This window comes from Lontra canadensis, unplaced genomic scaffold (genome assembly GCF_010015895.1).
Source record: "Lontra canadensis isolate GAN:19392208 unplaced genomic scaffold, GSC_riverotter_1.0 scaffold52, whole genome shotgun sequence".
NCBI lineage: Eukaryota > Metazoa > Chordata > Mammalia > Carnivora > Mustelidae > Lontra > Lontra canadensis.
The window spans coordinates 9,987,752-10,003,029 of record NW_022631046.1 but is presented as its reverse complement, the minus strand read 5'-3'; the positions used below and the strand labels follow the sequence as shown (position 1 = coordinate 10,003,029).

Here is a 15,278-nt window from a genome sequence, read left to right as displayed (position 1 = left end):
TCTATCCAAATTTTTGGCTATTTTTAAATTGAATCAGTCATCTTTTCTCTTTTTATTGTTGAGTTTAAGAGTTCTTTATATATTCTGAATACTAGACCCTTATTACATATATGATTTGCAAATGTTTTTTCCATTCTGTGATCCATTTTGAATTGATTTTTTGTATACACTGTGTAGTAGGGGGTCTGATTTTATTCTTTTGCATGTAGATATCCAGTTGCCTCATTACCATATATTGAAAAGACTATTTTTTCTTTCATTGAATTGTGTGGCACCCTTGCCGAAACTTAATTAACCATAAATTTGAGGGTTCATTTCTAGACTCAACTCTAATTCATTGATCTATATATCTATATTCATGCCAGTACCTCTTTTGATTACTGTAGCTTTTGTAAGTTTTGAAACTGAGAGGTGTGAGTCCTCCAACTTTGTTCTTTTCTCAAGATTATTTTGGCTATTCTAGATTCTTGAATTGCCATATGAATATTAGAAATGTTAGCATGTCAGTTCTGTGAAAAGGACCGTTGAAACTTTGAAAGAGATTACACTGAATCTGTAGATGATCTGCAGAGTATTGCCATCTTAACAATATTAAGGTTTTACTTCTTTCTGTGCCCACTTTAATGCAACCCCACTGGCAAGGAGCTCTACTTCATCCACATTTTTTCAGTACCTGTAAGTTTGCATTTCTACTCTTATGGGGGTTTTTTTGTTTTTTTGTTTTGTTTTGTTTTGTTTTGTTTTGTTCATTTAAGAGAGAAAGAGAGGCAGAGAATGCACAAGCAGGGGAAGAGGCAGAGGGAGAGGGAGAAGTGGACTCCCTGCTGAGCCTAGGATCCTGACCTGAGCTGAAGGCAGATGCATAATCCTTTGAGCTACCCAGGCACCCCTCCTCTTGTGTGTGTGTGTGTGTTGTTGTTGTTGTTGTTGTTGTTGTTGTTGTTTTAATATCCAAAGCAGCATCTGGCTATAAGTGCCTGCCTGGGCTGTTTAAGTTTCTCCTGAGGTGCCAATTATTGGCATGTGTGTTTTTGTTTTTGTTTTTGTTTTTTGCTCTGGTTCCAAAGTAGCATAGATTTTAAGTGGTGTGCCCTACCTTATTTTTCCCATAAACCCTTTTATTTTTAGTGCACAATATTGCAGGACGTGAGGTTTTTCATGAATATATATATAACGTGTTACAATGTAAATGCCTATATTTTTACATTTTAACCAAGGATTTTTGAGATACTGAATTTATTCAAAGCAGAATCTTCAGCTACTCTGGCAGGACAGTGAGATGCAGATGTTTAGGTAGATACGAGTTTTGTTCTCCCTCCAATCTTCATTTTTTTTATTTATTTTTTTAATTTTTAAAAATTTTTTTTAAAGTTTACTTACCCATAATCTCTACAACCAGATGAGGGATTGAACTCATGACCCTAATGTCAAAAACGACATGCTCTTCTTTTTTTTTTTAATTTTTTATCTTTTCAGCATAACAGTATTCATTATTTTTGCACCACACCCAGTGCTCCATGCAATCCGTGCCCTCTCCAATACCCACCACCTGGATCCCCCAACCTCCCACCCCCCCGCCCCTTCAAAACCCTCAGATTGTTTTTCAGAGTCCATAGTCTCTCATGGTTCACCTCCCCTTCCAATTTCCCTCAACTTCCTTCTCCTCTCCATCTCCCCTTTGTGGAGCATAACAAATAGCATCCAATCTTCATTTTAAAGGGATTCTCCAACTTCTCTTTAAGGAAGGGCTAGTCCAACCTGGGCCTCTGAACATTTTCTTTAATAATAATAATAATAGCTAACGATCCCCAATCCATCACATTTCCCAGTCCATTGATGCTGTGGCTGCTACCAGGTCCTCCACTGTGTGCTGATCCATCTTTCCATTGCAAATCCAGTAGACCCATCAACTTTGGGTTAGCCAGCCCCAGACTTTCTCCTCCAGTCACGAGAGTGGTTTTCACAGCTTGGTAAAATGGGTCACCTTGGTCAGTGCTTCCAAAACTTGGGCATTTTTCAGAATCACCTGGAGGGCTTGTTCAACCACAGACTCTTGGATGCCACCCCTGGGGATTCTGACACAGTATACATTAAATTTGAGTGTGGATTTGCATTTATAATAAAGTCCCAGGTGATGCTGAGGCCCCTTGTCCAGGGACCACATTTCGAGTGGCATTGCTGTTAATGGCCCTGTCATCAGCAGTGTTACTTATCTTCACTAGTTCCTTCCACATCAAACCTTTTTTCTTGGCCATTGCGTTGGCATAGTCATTCTCTTCCAGGGGCAGTTTTGATTTCCAAGAGATATTTGGCAATGTCAGGAGACACATTTTTTTGTCAGCAATGGGTAAAAAGATGTGCTACTGGTGTCTGGTAGGTAGAGACCAGAGATGCTGCTAAACATCCTACAAGACACAGGTAGCTTCTTAGCACAAAGAACCATCTGGTTCAAAATGTCAGTGGTGCCAAGGTTGAGAAACTTGGCAGTGACATGCTACTGCTTTATTTGCCCATAGCATGCGATCCTTCTGATCGCATTTATATTGAGCTGATAGCCCATGAGGTGAAGCTGTAGATAAAGGAAGAGTTGCATTCCCCCATCCCCAAATTTTTAAATATTTCATTGAAAATAAAATATCTAAACTTTAAAACTATGAAGTACTTTGAAATATCAGCCACAAACATGATAACTTGTCAGAGTTCTAATTTCTCCTTCTTAGGTCTCATAGCAGAATGGGAGACTTGACTGAAGTTAAATCTTTGGACATTGAGCCCATCTATTTCTTTGATCAGGTAATAATACATCTCAGTCTCAACAAATTATAGTTGACGTCTCTCTCTCTTTAAAAAACAAAAAAGATTTTATTTATTTATTTAATTGACAGAAAAAGAGAGAGAGAGAGACAGTGAGAGAGGGAACATAAGCAGGGAGAGTGGGAGAGGGAGAAGCAGGCTTCCCACCAAGCAGGGAGCCTGACACATGGCTTGATCCCAGGATCTGGGGATCATGACCAGGGCAGAAGGCAGATGATTAACAACTGAGCCACCCAGGCACCATATCTCCCTTTCTCTCTCTCTCTCTCTCTTTTTTTAGATTTTATTTATTTATTTGAGAGAGAGAGAGAGAATGAGCCATGTGGAGGGGCAGAAGGAGAGAGAGAGAATGAGCCATGTGGAGGGGCAGAAGGAGAGAGAGAGAAAAGCAGACTTCCTGCTGATCAGGAAGCCTGATGTGGGGCTTGATCCCAGGACCCAGAAATCGTGACCTGAGCTGAAGGCAGACATTAAACAGACTGAGCCACCCAGACGCCCCCTATAATTTACTTTTCTAAAAATAATTCACTTTGGACCAATATTTTTCTGTGTTTTAATCAGAAAATTTGCTTTCATTTTAGATGAAACCAAAAAGAAAAAAATGGAAAAAGAGAGAGTGTGAAGACCATTTCCTCTATTTGAGACACACCTCAGGAGCTACTTATAGGTAAAATATCTGGAATTACTTTACATTTTCAAAGAGTTTTAAGGCGCTCAGGACCAGTGCTTCCCTACCCTGTTCCCCAATCCTCAAGAAACTATATCAGGATATTTTCCGTTTCAAATCTGACCATGAAGCCAATCAGAAAACTTTATTCTAGCCAGATCAGAGGTTAATTGAAGCATAATTTGTCATAGCTGAGCAGCCACCCTGGTTTGGCTTTTTTGGTTATTCTACAACAAACCCAGCCCCTCTCTTGCTTTAGGGATTTTGTACCAGATGTTCCCTTTGCTTTCTGTTCCTTTTAAGTCTTTACTTAAATATCACTTTTTTGAGATTTTCCTGATTTTCCTATTTCAAATTTCTATCTTTCCCCACCTTGGCATTCTCTATCCCTCTTCCTAACTGTCCTCTTGCAGTTACCACTTTTTAACATTCTAAATGTCATTCCTATGTCATTTGCCCCACATCTCCCATGAGAGTATCACGTCTATAAGGGAAAAAAAATTATTTATATATTTTTATTGGAGAGAGAGAGGGAGAGAGGGAAAGAGCTTCCCAGAGCTAAGGGGGGGGGTGAGGTGGGGAAGTGGTTCAGAGAGGGAGGGAGAGGGAGAGAATCCCAAGCAGACTCCATGCTGAGTAGTTGGGGGTCTTGATGTCACCACCCTGAGATCATGACCTGAGCTGAAACCAAGAATCGGTCACTTAACTGACTGAGCCACTCAGGTACCCCAAGGGAAGATTTTTTAATCTACTTGACCATTTATATATCCAGTCCCAAAAGCAATGCTTGGCACATAGAATGGGCTTAAGAGAGATTTTTAACTTAATAATCATGGAACTGCGTCAGCCCTCAAAGGTAAATGAAATAATGGAACTAAACTTTTCACAATGTTTTTAACTACTACTACTACAATTTCTGAACTTGGAAATTAAAATACTCCAACCTATCTTAGAACGTATGTCTTGGGCACCTGGGTGGCTCAGTGGGTTAAAGCCTCTGCCTTCAGCTCAGGTCGTGGTCCCAGGGACCTGGGATCGAGCCCCGCATCGGGCTCTCTGCTCAGCAGGGAGCCTGCTTCTGCCCTCCCACCCCCTGCCTGCCTCTCTGCCTACTTGTGATCCCTGTCTGATAAATAAATTAAAAAAAAAAAGATCATATGTCTCAAGATTATATAGGGTTAAAGCTGTCAGTTATACCAGTAAGTTCTCGAGCAATGGTGATTTTGCCCGGTAACGGACATTGGCCATATTTGAAGGCATTTTGGGCTGTCATGTCTAGGAGCGTGGTGCTGTTGTTATCTAGTGGGTAGAGACCAGGGATGTTGCTAAACATCCGACAATGCACAGGACACCCCCCACAACAGAGAATTATCTAGTCCAAAATGTCAGTTGAGAAACCCTGATATACACTAATTTGTTTGTTTGTTTGTTTCGAGCCTGCTATAACTTCTCAAGACCACTGCAAGTTGCTGCTCTTTTCAGAAGTCTATCATTTCTTCATTTCCAACTCTTTCTGCTTGAAAAGCAATGCAACGTAACTTGGTTATTTTGCATTCACAGTGCTTGGCTTATAATTGGCACTCAGTAAAGTTCAGGTTGTCATATGGGCAATAGGTAGGTCTGTTTATCTAGGGCTTTATTGGCTGCCTGGCTTTCTCATTTGATGCATGTCTTAAGCATTGCTTCTGTTCACTCTACCTAGAAACATGCCATTGGCTATCCTACTGTTGCCCCTGTACGAGGAATAAAATCCACATTTCTGCAAGTGCAGATCCACCATGCAGATCCATTTCTGCATGCAAATCCACCATGAACTGCAAGTCCTTCTGTCATTTCCTCTCCTGTAGGTCCTCCATCCTCCTCAAGTACCTTGCCATGTCACTTGTTCCCCAGCCATTTTGGCCTATCTATTCCTTTAACAACCAAACCCATTCCTCCTTTTGGTTCTTTGCTTTTGCTGTACACTCTGCTTTGAATATTTTTCTGCCATATTAGTTCTTCCTGATCATTATTCTAGTTTCAGTGCAAATGCCGCCTCCTCAGAAAGACCATCTCTGATCTCCCAATCCAAAGAAGCCAAACATACACCCCCATCATTCTGTTACAGTGTCTTGTTTTATTTTTATTGTCACAGTTACCACTATCTGTACTTTTTATTTCCTTTCTTTGTCTCTGTCCTCCCTCTTCTTCCTTCATGTCTTCCTTCCTGTCTTTCCAATTATAGTATAAGGTCCATGGGGGCAGAGTTATGTCCTCTTCACCATATCTCTCCAGCACCCAGAACTGTGCCTGATGAATATTTCTTGAATGAATGAATCATTTCTTCACACATGTGGTGCCTAGAGAGGTGGGGCTACTTTAAGACTGGGTCAGGTCCCAAGACCTTCATTGTTGATTATCTTTTTTTTAAAATTTTATTTATTTATTTGACAGAGAGCACAAGTAGGAGGAGCAGCAGGCAGAGGGAGAAGCAGGCCCCCCGCTGAGCAGGGAGCCTGATGCGGGGCCCAGTCCTAGGACCCTGGGATCATGACCTGAGCTAAAGGGAGACTTTTAACTGACTGAGCCACCCAAACTCCCTGTTTGTTGATTATCTCTTGTTAAGATTGTTAAGTCTGGTTTTGAAATGGACAGTCCGTCATTTGAGCCTCTGTCTGAAAAATAAGCCAGGCATATAAATATTATTTTTTAAGTGCATATATTTCTTATCAACCCTCTGAAGGAGGTAGAATTATTGACTTTATTTTACATATGATAAAACTGAGGTAATTAATAAATGGTAATACTAATTATCATTAATATTATTATATTAGTAATATTATACATAATATATAATTTAATCATATATGATTATATTAGTAATATAACAATATTGCATTAATATTATTTTTATTATTATTATTTTAAGATTTTATTATTTATTTGACAGACAGAGATCATAAGCAGGCAGACAGGCAGGCAGAGAGAGAAAGAGGAGGAAGAGGAAGCAGGCTCCCTGAGGAGCAGAGAGCCCGATGTGGGACTTGATCCCAGGACCCTGAGATCACGACCTGAGCCGAAGGCAGTGGCTTAACCCACTGAGCCACCCAGGCACCCTATTAATATTATTATTGTAATAAGTAGAGTTTTTATCATTTTATTTGAGCAGTAGACCAATCTGACAATCATGAATCCATATTTACAAGATGTTACAAAGAAAATATCTTAAAATGAAGATAACACAATAGCTGACTCATAGGATTAGTATTAGAGTTTGATAAAATGTTTATGAAAGCAACTTTGAAAGCCAGAAAGAGATATAGAAATTTAATGAGTTATTATTATAATAATATAAAGTTTTCAAAAATGGGTCTTCCATCTTTTAAATATTAATGAAAATATAAACAATGCCTGGAGATCAAAGATTTAAGATCTACATTTAGAATTTTTTTAAAAGATTTTATTTATTTATGTGACAGAGAGGGAGATCACAAGTAGGCAGGCGGCGGGGAAGCAGGCTCCTCACTGAGCAGAGAGCCCAATGCGGGGCTCGATCCCAGGACCCTGAGATCATGACCTAAGCTGAAGGCTGTGGCTTAACCCACTGAGCCACCCAGGAGCCCCTAGAATTTTTTTTTAAGATTTTATTTATTTATTTGAGAGAGGGTGTGAGCAGGAGCAGGGAGGGAGAGGCAGAGAGAGAGAGGAAGAAGCAGGCTCCCCACTGAGCAGGGAGCAGCATGCTGGACTCAATTCCAAGGCCCCGAGATCATGACCTGAGGCAAAGGCAGACACAACCTACTGAGCCACCCAGGTACCCCTACATTTAGAATTCTTATGCCAATTAAATACCTTTTTATCTTTAAAAAAAATTCCATTTTATTTTATATTAAATACCTAGTTGGGAAACTAGTATTATTTTTCAAATGATGTGAGTGGAATTATTCTTTAGAAAAAAAATACAAATGGCTCTGTAGTGCTGTTTACCATTTTATTTATTTATTTGTTTATTTATTTATTATTAACTTATAGTGTATTATTTGTTTCAGGGGTACAGGTCTGTGATTCATCAGTCTTATACAATTTACAGCACTCACCATAGTACATACCCTCCCCAATGTCCATTGTTTACCATTTTAAAAAAACTTCATTCAGGTGAAATTCCATTGAGTGTTGACATGTTTTACCACATTGGCTTGATGGAAGAAAACACTTTTAAATTGTAATAACTCAGGTAGCTGTCTTAAAAATCTTTAACTGGTTTAGAGAACATTTCAAAGCACAACCCATTTAAAGTTAACTTTTATTCATGCCTCCGATAGTGTAGTGAAATCAGTTTTTGTTGAATGAAGGAATAAAGATGGTAATCAGATTACAGGTTTTAAGGTCCCATAAAGGGAAGGACTGTGTCTTCTTCTCTGTGTATTCTGTGTAACAGTGTCCAGAAAATGTGCTTGATTATCCTCCTGGATTTTATTATATCAACTATCTAGGGGCTATCTAGATAGCTATGAAAGAAGGACAATGAGGTTGCATTCTGGATATAGTTTAAGGTAGAGATGACTAGGTTTGTTATGGAATGAGAGGAAGAGAGGATAAAGATTTCCAAAGATAACTCCTGGCCTGAGCAGTTGGAAGAATGGAGCTGCTATTTATTGAAGTAAGTAAAAACTAAGGGAAGAACAGGTTTGGTGGGAAAAACCAGAGTTCAATTTTAAACATGTTGGCTAAGTTGAGCTTGAGATGCCTATTAGATGTGTTATGTACGAAGTTGGGTACCCAAGTCTGGAGGTCAGGTGGGAGGTCAAAGCTGGATATATACATTTGCGAGTTGTCAAAGTCTAAATGATTTTTAAAGCCTTTCAGTTGGGTAAGATTACATGGGAAATATAGGTAGAGAGAAGAAGAGAGGTGTGAGAGGGCAAAGTTGACAAGAAACCAGCAAAAGAGTTGGAGAAGTAATATCCAGTGAGGGAAGAGAACATAGAGAAAGTGGTATTCAGCAAACCAAATGAAGGGTGCCTGGGCGGCTCAGTCAGTTAAGCATCTGCTTTCGGGAGTACTTGGGTGGCTTAGTGGGTTAAGCCTCCGCCTTCAGCTCAGGTCATGATTTCCGGGTCCTGGGATCGAGTCCCGCATTGGGCTCTCTGCATAGCAGGGAGCCTGCTCCGCAACCCCCACCCCCTGCCTCTCTGCTTACTTGTGATCTCTCTGTCAAATAAATAAATAAAATCTTTAAAAAAAAAAAAAAGGCATCTGCCTTTAGCTCAGGTCATGATCCCAGGGTCCTAGATCGAGTCCCATATGGGGCTCCCTGTTCAGCAGGGAGTCTGCTTCTCCTTCTGCGTCTGCCTCTCCCCACTGCTTGTGCACTCTCTTTCTCTCTCTCAAATAAATAGATAAGATCTTAAAAAACAAAAAAGAAAACCAAATAAAGAAAATCTTTTAAGAGTGTTCAGTTATGTCAAATACTACATGGGAGTTGTGTGAGTTGAAGACTGAATAGTGATCATTGGATTCAGCATGATCAAGGATTTTGGTGATCTTGAAAGAGGCTTATGTGTGGAGACGTGGGGACCTGTAGAGTGGTTTGAATACAGAATGGGAACAAATATAAACAACTTTCAGAGCTTTGCTCTTTCAAAGCAAAACAACTTTAACTATATACCACTTCACACCAACTAGAATGACTATTAAAAAACAAAAACAGGGGCACCTGGGTACTTCGGTCAGTTAAGCATCCGACTCTTGATTCTGGCTCAGTTCATGATCTCAGGGTCATGAGTTTCGAGCCCCCAGTCGGGCTTGGCACTCGGTGGGGACTCTGCTTGAAATATTCTCTCTCCCTGTGCCCCCCCAACCTTTAAAATAAATAAATAAATCTTTAACAAAATAGAAAACAGAGGGTAGCAAGTGTTGGCAAGGATGTGGAGAAATTGGACCCCCTGTACACTGCTGATGGGACTATGAAATGGTGCAGTTGCCATAGAAAATGATATGGCATTTCCTCAAAAAAATTAAACATAGAATTATATGATCCAGCAATTCCAATTCTAGAAGTGAAAGCAGGGACTTCAACAGATAATGTACACCCATGTTCATAGCAGCATTATCATAATTGCCAAAAGGTGGCAGCAACTCAAGTCCATTGACAAACTAAGTATGGTACACACATACAATAAAATGTTTCTCAGCCTTCAGAAGGAAGGAAATTCTGACATGCTACAATGTGGTTGAACCTTAAAGACATTATGCTAAGTGAAATAAGACAGCCACAAATGAACAAATATTGTATGCTTCCTCCTACGTGAAGTTCATAGAGTAGTCAAAATCACAGGGACAGGAAGTAGAATGGTGGGTACCAGGGCCTGGGGGATGAGGGAATAGGGTATAAAGGTATAGGGTATATAATTTCTCCTCTTATCCTCTTAGAGTCTCCTGCTGAGATGGACAGAAGATAGATCAGTAAGAGATAAACATACAAATTTTATCTACCAATTTTTACAAGTATATAGGAGCCCTCCCAACAATGAAGACCCAGACAGTTTGACCCAAATGCTTATATAGTAGGTTGGACAAAGTAACAAACTGTAAGAATGTGACAAGACAAAGGGATTCAAATAGAGCAGTTAATCCTAGAGAAATTCTGATGTGGAAGTTAAGAGTTTAACCAAGTCTGTTTGTACAGATTTTTCCTGGGCTCAACTTCCTCTCTGGTGACAGGAATGTTTCTTCCTCTGGTATAAGGAGGGCATACTTCACATCAGAGTTTTAGGTCCTGCTTTCAGGAAGAAAAAGGAAGGTCAGAATGCACTTCTTGCATTTACTGTTTTTCACATGCCTTTAACTCAAAATAATCACCATGTCAAAATGGCATATTGTGAGGTGGCATGCTCTGAACGTCCATGGGGGAATGGAGAGTTAATGTTTAATGAGTACAGAGTTTCAGTGGGGGAAGAAGAAAAAGTTCTGGAGATAAATTATAGTAATGGGTACACAACATTGGATATGGATATACTTAATGCTCTAGAACTATACACTTAAAATTGGTTCAAGTGGGAATTTTTATGTTACATATATTTTATCACAGTAAAAAATGAGTTTTGCTGTAAAGGGGGAAGATGAATGGTGTAGTAGTTGGCAAGGTATGTTCATCTACATATCAGTCCTTAAGAGTTTATGGAGAAAAACACAGAAGAAATTTGTAAAAGGAGGTTGCTAGTAATGCCTTATAAGGGAGAGTCAGCTGAAGCCTTGCCTTCCTTTAGTCTCTACATCCCAGATTCAAACCCTGTGCATTTTAAGGACCCAGAGATGGCTATGGTCAAAGACAAGGGTAATCAGCACCTGGGACATGAACTCATCAACCAAAAATGTCTGCAGGACAGGGACCTGGGTGGCTCAGTCAGTTGGGCATCTGACTCTTGGTTTTGTTTCAGGTCATGATCTGGCATTGTGGGATTGAGCCCTATATGGGGCTCTGATCCCAGCACCAAGTCTGCTTGTCCCTCTCCCTCCCCCTCTGCTCTTCCCTCCACTTGTTCAAGTGCTCTCGCTCTCACAAATAAATAAATAAATAAATAAATAAATAAAATATTTTTAAAAAAACAACAAAAAACAAGTCTGCGGGATTGGGAAGGGCCTGGGGATGCCAAGCCGTTCATTAATTTCTAGTTGTTTTGAAAAATTCCCTTAAGAAAGGATAGACTTAAATCCACTTGATCCAGAGCATATTCTTTCTCAGGGTAGTTTAGGCACATGGCAGGCCAAATCTTAACCATAATCACTTTGGTGGTAGAGTTAAAACATTAAAAATTCAGAGGCTCTTAATCAAAGGTGAAAAACTTTGGCACGGGAGAGTGCCCAAACATTCTCACTCAGAATAGCAATGGCCATAGAGTTGTATGTCTGTTCCTGTTATAGAAATTCCATGTTAATACAGATACTAGGGTGAAATGCTAGTTTAGATACAGCATAGCTCTATGTCTTTAGAAATCTTAATATGATTGGCCTAATCACAGCCTTAGCGTAACAATGAGCAGAGGAACCAACTTAAATGCTAGTAGGAAGCTGTAACTCAGCTGCAGTTTGTCTCTACATCAGGAATTTGGCCCCAGAGTAGTTTGTTCTTTCCATTTTTTTTTTTTTATTTGACAAAGAGATCACAAGTAGGCAGAGAGGTAGGCAGAGAGAGAGAGGGAAACAGGCTCCCTGCTGAGCAGAGAGCCTGATGGGGGGCTCAATCCCAAAACCATGAGATTATGACCTGAGCCGAAGGCAGAGGCTTAACACACTGAGCCACCCAGGTGTCCCTGTTCTTTCCATTTTTTTCTTTTAATAACTTATTTTTTTATAAACATATAATGTATTATTAGCCCCAGGGGTACAGGTCTGTGAATCGCCAGGTTTACATACTTCACAGCATTCACCATAGCACATACCCTCCCCAATGTCTATACCCCCACCACCCTTTTCCTACCCTCCTTCCCCCAGCAACCCTCAGTTTGTCTTGTGAAATTAAGAGTCTCTTATGGTTTGTCTCCCACCCAATCCCATCTTGTTTCATTTATTCTTTTCCTGCCCCCCAAGTTGCATCTCCACTTCCTCATATCAGGGAGATCATATCATAGTTGTCTTTCTCCGATTGACTTTGCACTAAGCATAATACCCTCTAGTTCCATCCACGTCGACACAAATGGCAAGATTTCATTTCTTTTGATGGCTGCGTAGTATTCCATTGTATACATATATACCACATCTTCTTTATCCATTCATCTGTTGATGGACATCTAGGTTCTTTCCATAATTTGGCTATCGTGGACATTGCAGCTATAAACTTTCGGGTGCACATGCCCCTTTGGATCACTATGTTTATATCTTTAGGGCAAATACCCAGTAGTGCAATTGCTGGGTTGTAGGGTAGTTCTATTTTCAACTTTTTGAGGAACCTCCATGCTGTTTTCCAGAGTGGTTGCACCAGCTTGCAATTCCCACCAACAGTGTAGGAGGGTTCCCCTTTCTCCGCATCCTTGCCAGCATCTGTCATTTCCTGACTTGTTAATTTTAGCCATTCTGACTGGTATGAGGTGGTATCTCATTGTGTTTTTGATTTGTATTTCCCTGATGCTGATTGATATGGAGCACTTTTTCATGTGTCTGTTGGCCATCTGGATGTCTTCTGTGCAGAAATGACTATTCATGTCCTCTGCCATTTCTTGATTGGATTATTTGTTCTTTGGGTGTTGAATTTGATAAGCTCTTTATAGATTTTAGATACTAGCCCTTTATCTGATATGTCATTTGCAAATATCTTCTCCCATCTGTCAGTAGTCTTTTGGTTTTGTTAACTGTTTCCTTTGCTGTGCAAAAGCTTTTGATCTTGATGAAGTCCCAATAGTTCATTTTTGCCCTTTCTTCCCTTGCCTTTGGCGATGTTCCTAGGAAGAAGTTGCTGTGGGTGAGGTCAAAGAGGTTGCTGCCTGTGTTCTCCTCAAGGATTCTGATGGATTCCTTTCTCACATTGAGGTCCTTCATCCATTTTGAGTCTATTCTCGTGTATAGTGTAAGGAAATGGTTCAGTTTCATTTTTCTGAATGTCGCTGTCCAATTTTCCCAACACCATTTGTTGAAGAGACTGTCTCTTTTCCACTGGACATTCTTTCCTGCTTTGTCGAAGATTAGTTGACCATAGAGTTGAGGGTCTATTTCTGGGTTCTCTATTCTGTTCCTTTGACCTGTATGTCTGTTTTTGTGCCAGTACCATACTGTTTTGATGATGACAGCTTTGTAATAGAGCTTGAAGTCTGGAATTGTGATACCACCAACTTTGGCTTTCTTTTTCAATATTCCTCTGGCTATTTGAGGTCTTTTCTGGTTCCATATAAATTTTAGGATTATTTGTTTCATTTCTTTGAAAAAAAAAAGGATGGAATTTTGATAAGGATTGCATTAAATGTGTAGATTGCTTTAGGTAGCATAGACATTTTCACAATATTTGTTCTTCCAGTCCATAATCATGGAACATTTCTTTGTGTCTTCCTCAATTTCTTTCATGAGTACTTTATAGTTTTCTGAGTATAGATTCTTTGCCTCTTTTGTTGGGTTTATTCCTAGGTATCTTATGGTTTTGGGTACAATTGTAAATGGGATTGACTCCTTAATTTCTCTTTCTTCTGTCTTGTTGTTGGTGTAAAGAAATGTAGCTGATTTCTGTGCATTGATTTTATATCCTGACACTTTACTGAATTCCTGTATAAGTTCTAGCAGTTTTGGGGTGGAGTCTTTTGGGTTTTCCACATATAGCATCATATCATCTGCAAAGAGTGATAGCTTGACTTCTTCTTTGCCAGTTTGGATGCCTTTAATTCTTTTTGTTGTCTGATTGCTGACGCTAGGATTTCTTTTTTTTTTTTTTAAAGATTTTATTTGTTTATTTGACAGACAGAGATCACAAGTAGGCAGAGAGGCAGGCAGAGAGAGACAGAGGGGGAAGCAGGTTTCCTGCTGAGCAGAGAGCCCGATGCTGGGCTCGATCCCAGGACACTGGGATCATGACCTGAGCCGAAGGCAGAGGCTTTAACACACTGACCCACCCAGGCACCCTGAGGCTAGGACTTCTAGTACTATATTGAATAGTAGTGGTGACATCGGTGCCGTGTTCCTGACCTTAGCAGAAAAGCTCTCCATTTTTCTCCATTGAGATGATTTTTGTGGTGGGTTTTTCATAGATGGTTTTGATGATATTGAGGTATGTGCCCTCTATCCCTACACTTTGAAGACTTGATCAGGAAGGGATGCTGTACTTTGTCAAATGCTTTTTCAGCATCTATTGAGAGTATCATATGGTTCTTGTTCTTTCGTTTATTAATGTGTTGTATCACATTGATTGATTTGCAGATGTTGAACCAACCTTGCAGCCCTGGAATAAATCCCACTTGGTCGTGGTGAATAATCCTTTTAGTGTACTGTTGGATCGTATTGGCTAGTATTTTGGTGAGAATTTTTGCATCTGTGTTCATCAAGGATATTGGTCTGTAGTTCTCTTTTTTGATGGGATCCTTGTCTGCTTTTGGGATCAAGGTGATGCTGGCCTCATAAAATGAGTTTGGAAATTTTCCTTCCATTTCTATCCTTTGGAACAGTCTCAGGATAATAGGAATTAATTTTTCTTTAAATGTTTGGTAGAATTCCCCTGGGAAGCCATCTGTCCCTGGGCTTTTGTTTGTTTGGAGATTTTTGATGACTGTTTCAATCTCCTTACTGGTTATGGGTCTGTTCAGGTTTTCTGTTTCTTCCTGGTTCAGTTGTGGTAGTTTATATGTCTCTAGAAATGCATCCATTTCTTCCAGATCATCAAATTTGCTGGTGTAGAGATGCTCATAATATGTTCTTATAATTGTTTGTATTTCTTTGGTGTTGGTTGTGATCTCTCCTCTTTCATTCATGATTTTATTTATTTGGGTCCTTTCTCTTTTCTTTTTGATAAGTCTGGCCAGGGGTTTATCAATCTTATTAATTCTTTCAAAGAACCAGCTCCTAGTTTCATTGATTTGTTCTGTTGGGGTTTTTTTTGTTTGTTTGTTTCTATTTCATTGATTTCTGATTTGATCTATATTATTTCTCTTCTCCTGCTGGGTTTAGGCTTTCTTTGTTGTTCTTTCTCCAGCTCCTTTAGGTTTAGGGTTAGGTTGTGTATTTGAGACCTTTCTTGTTTCTTGAGAAAGGCTTTTATCACTATATATTTTCTTCTCATGACTGCCTTTGCTGTGTCCCACAGATTTTGAACCATTGTGTTTTCATTTTATCATTTGTTTCCATG

At 39.7% G+C, this 15,278-nt stretch overlaps 1 protein-coding gene across 1 annotated transcript in view; it reads left to right on the top strand.

The window, feature by feature from the left end:
* The first annotated feature begins 2,549 nt into the window (after positions 1-2,549).
* LOC116877492 (uncharacterized protein C3orf20 homolog) overlaps positions 2,550-15,278 on the top strand; it is a 114,127-nt gene continuing 101,398 nt past the window's right edge. The window contains exons 1-2 of the mRNA XM_032874253.1: positions 2,550-2,793; positions 3,396-3,481. Of these exons, the coding sequence (XP_032730144.1) occupies positions 2,734-2,793; positions 3,396-3,481 (146 nt within the window). The 5' untranslated portion in view covers positions 2,550-2,733. The remainder of the gene's footprint in view (positions 2,794-3,395; positions 3,482-15,278) is intronic.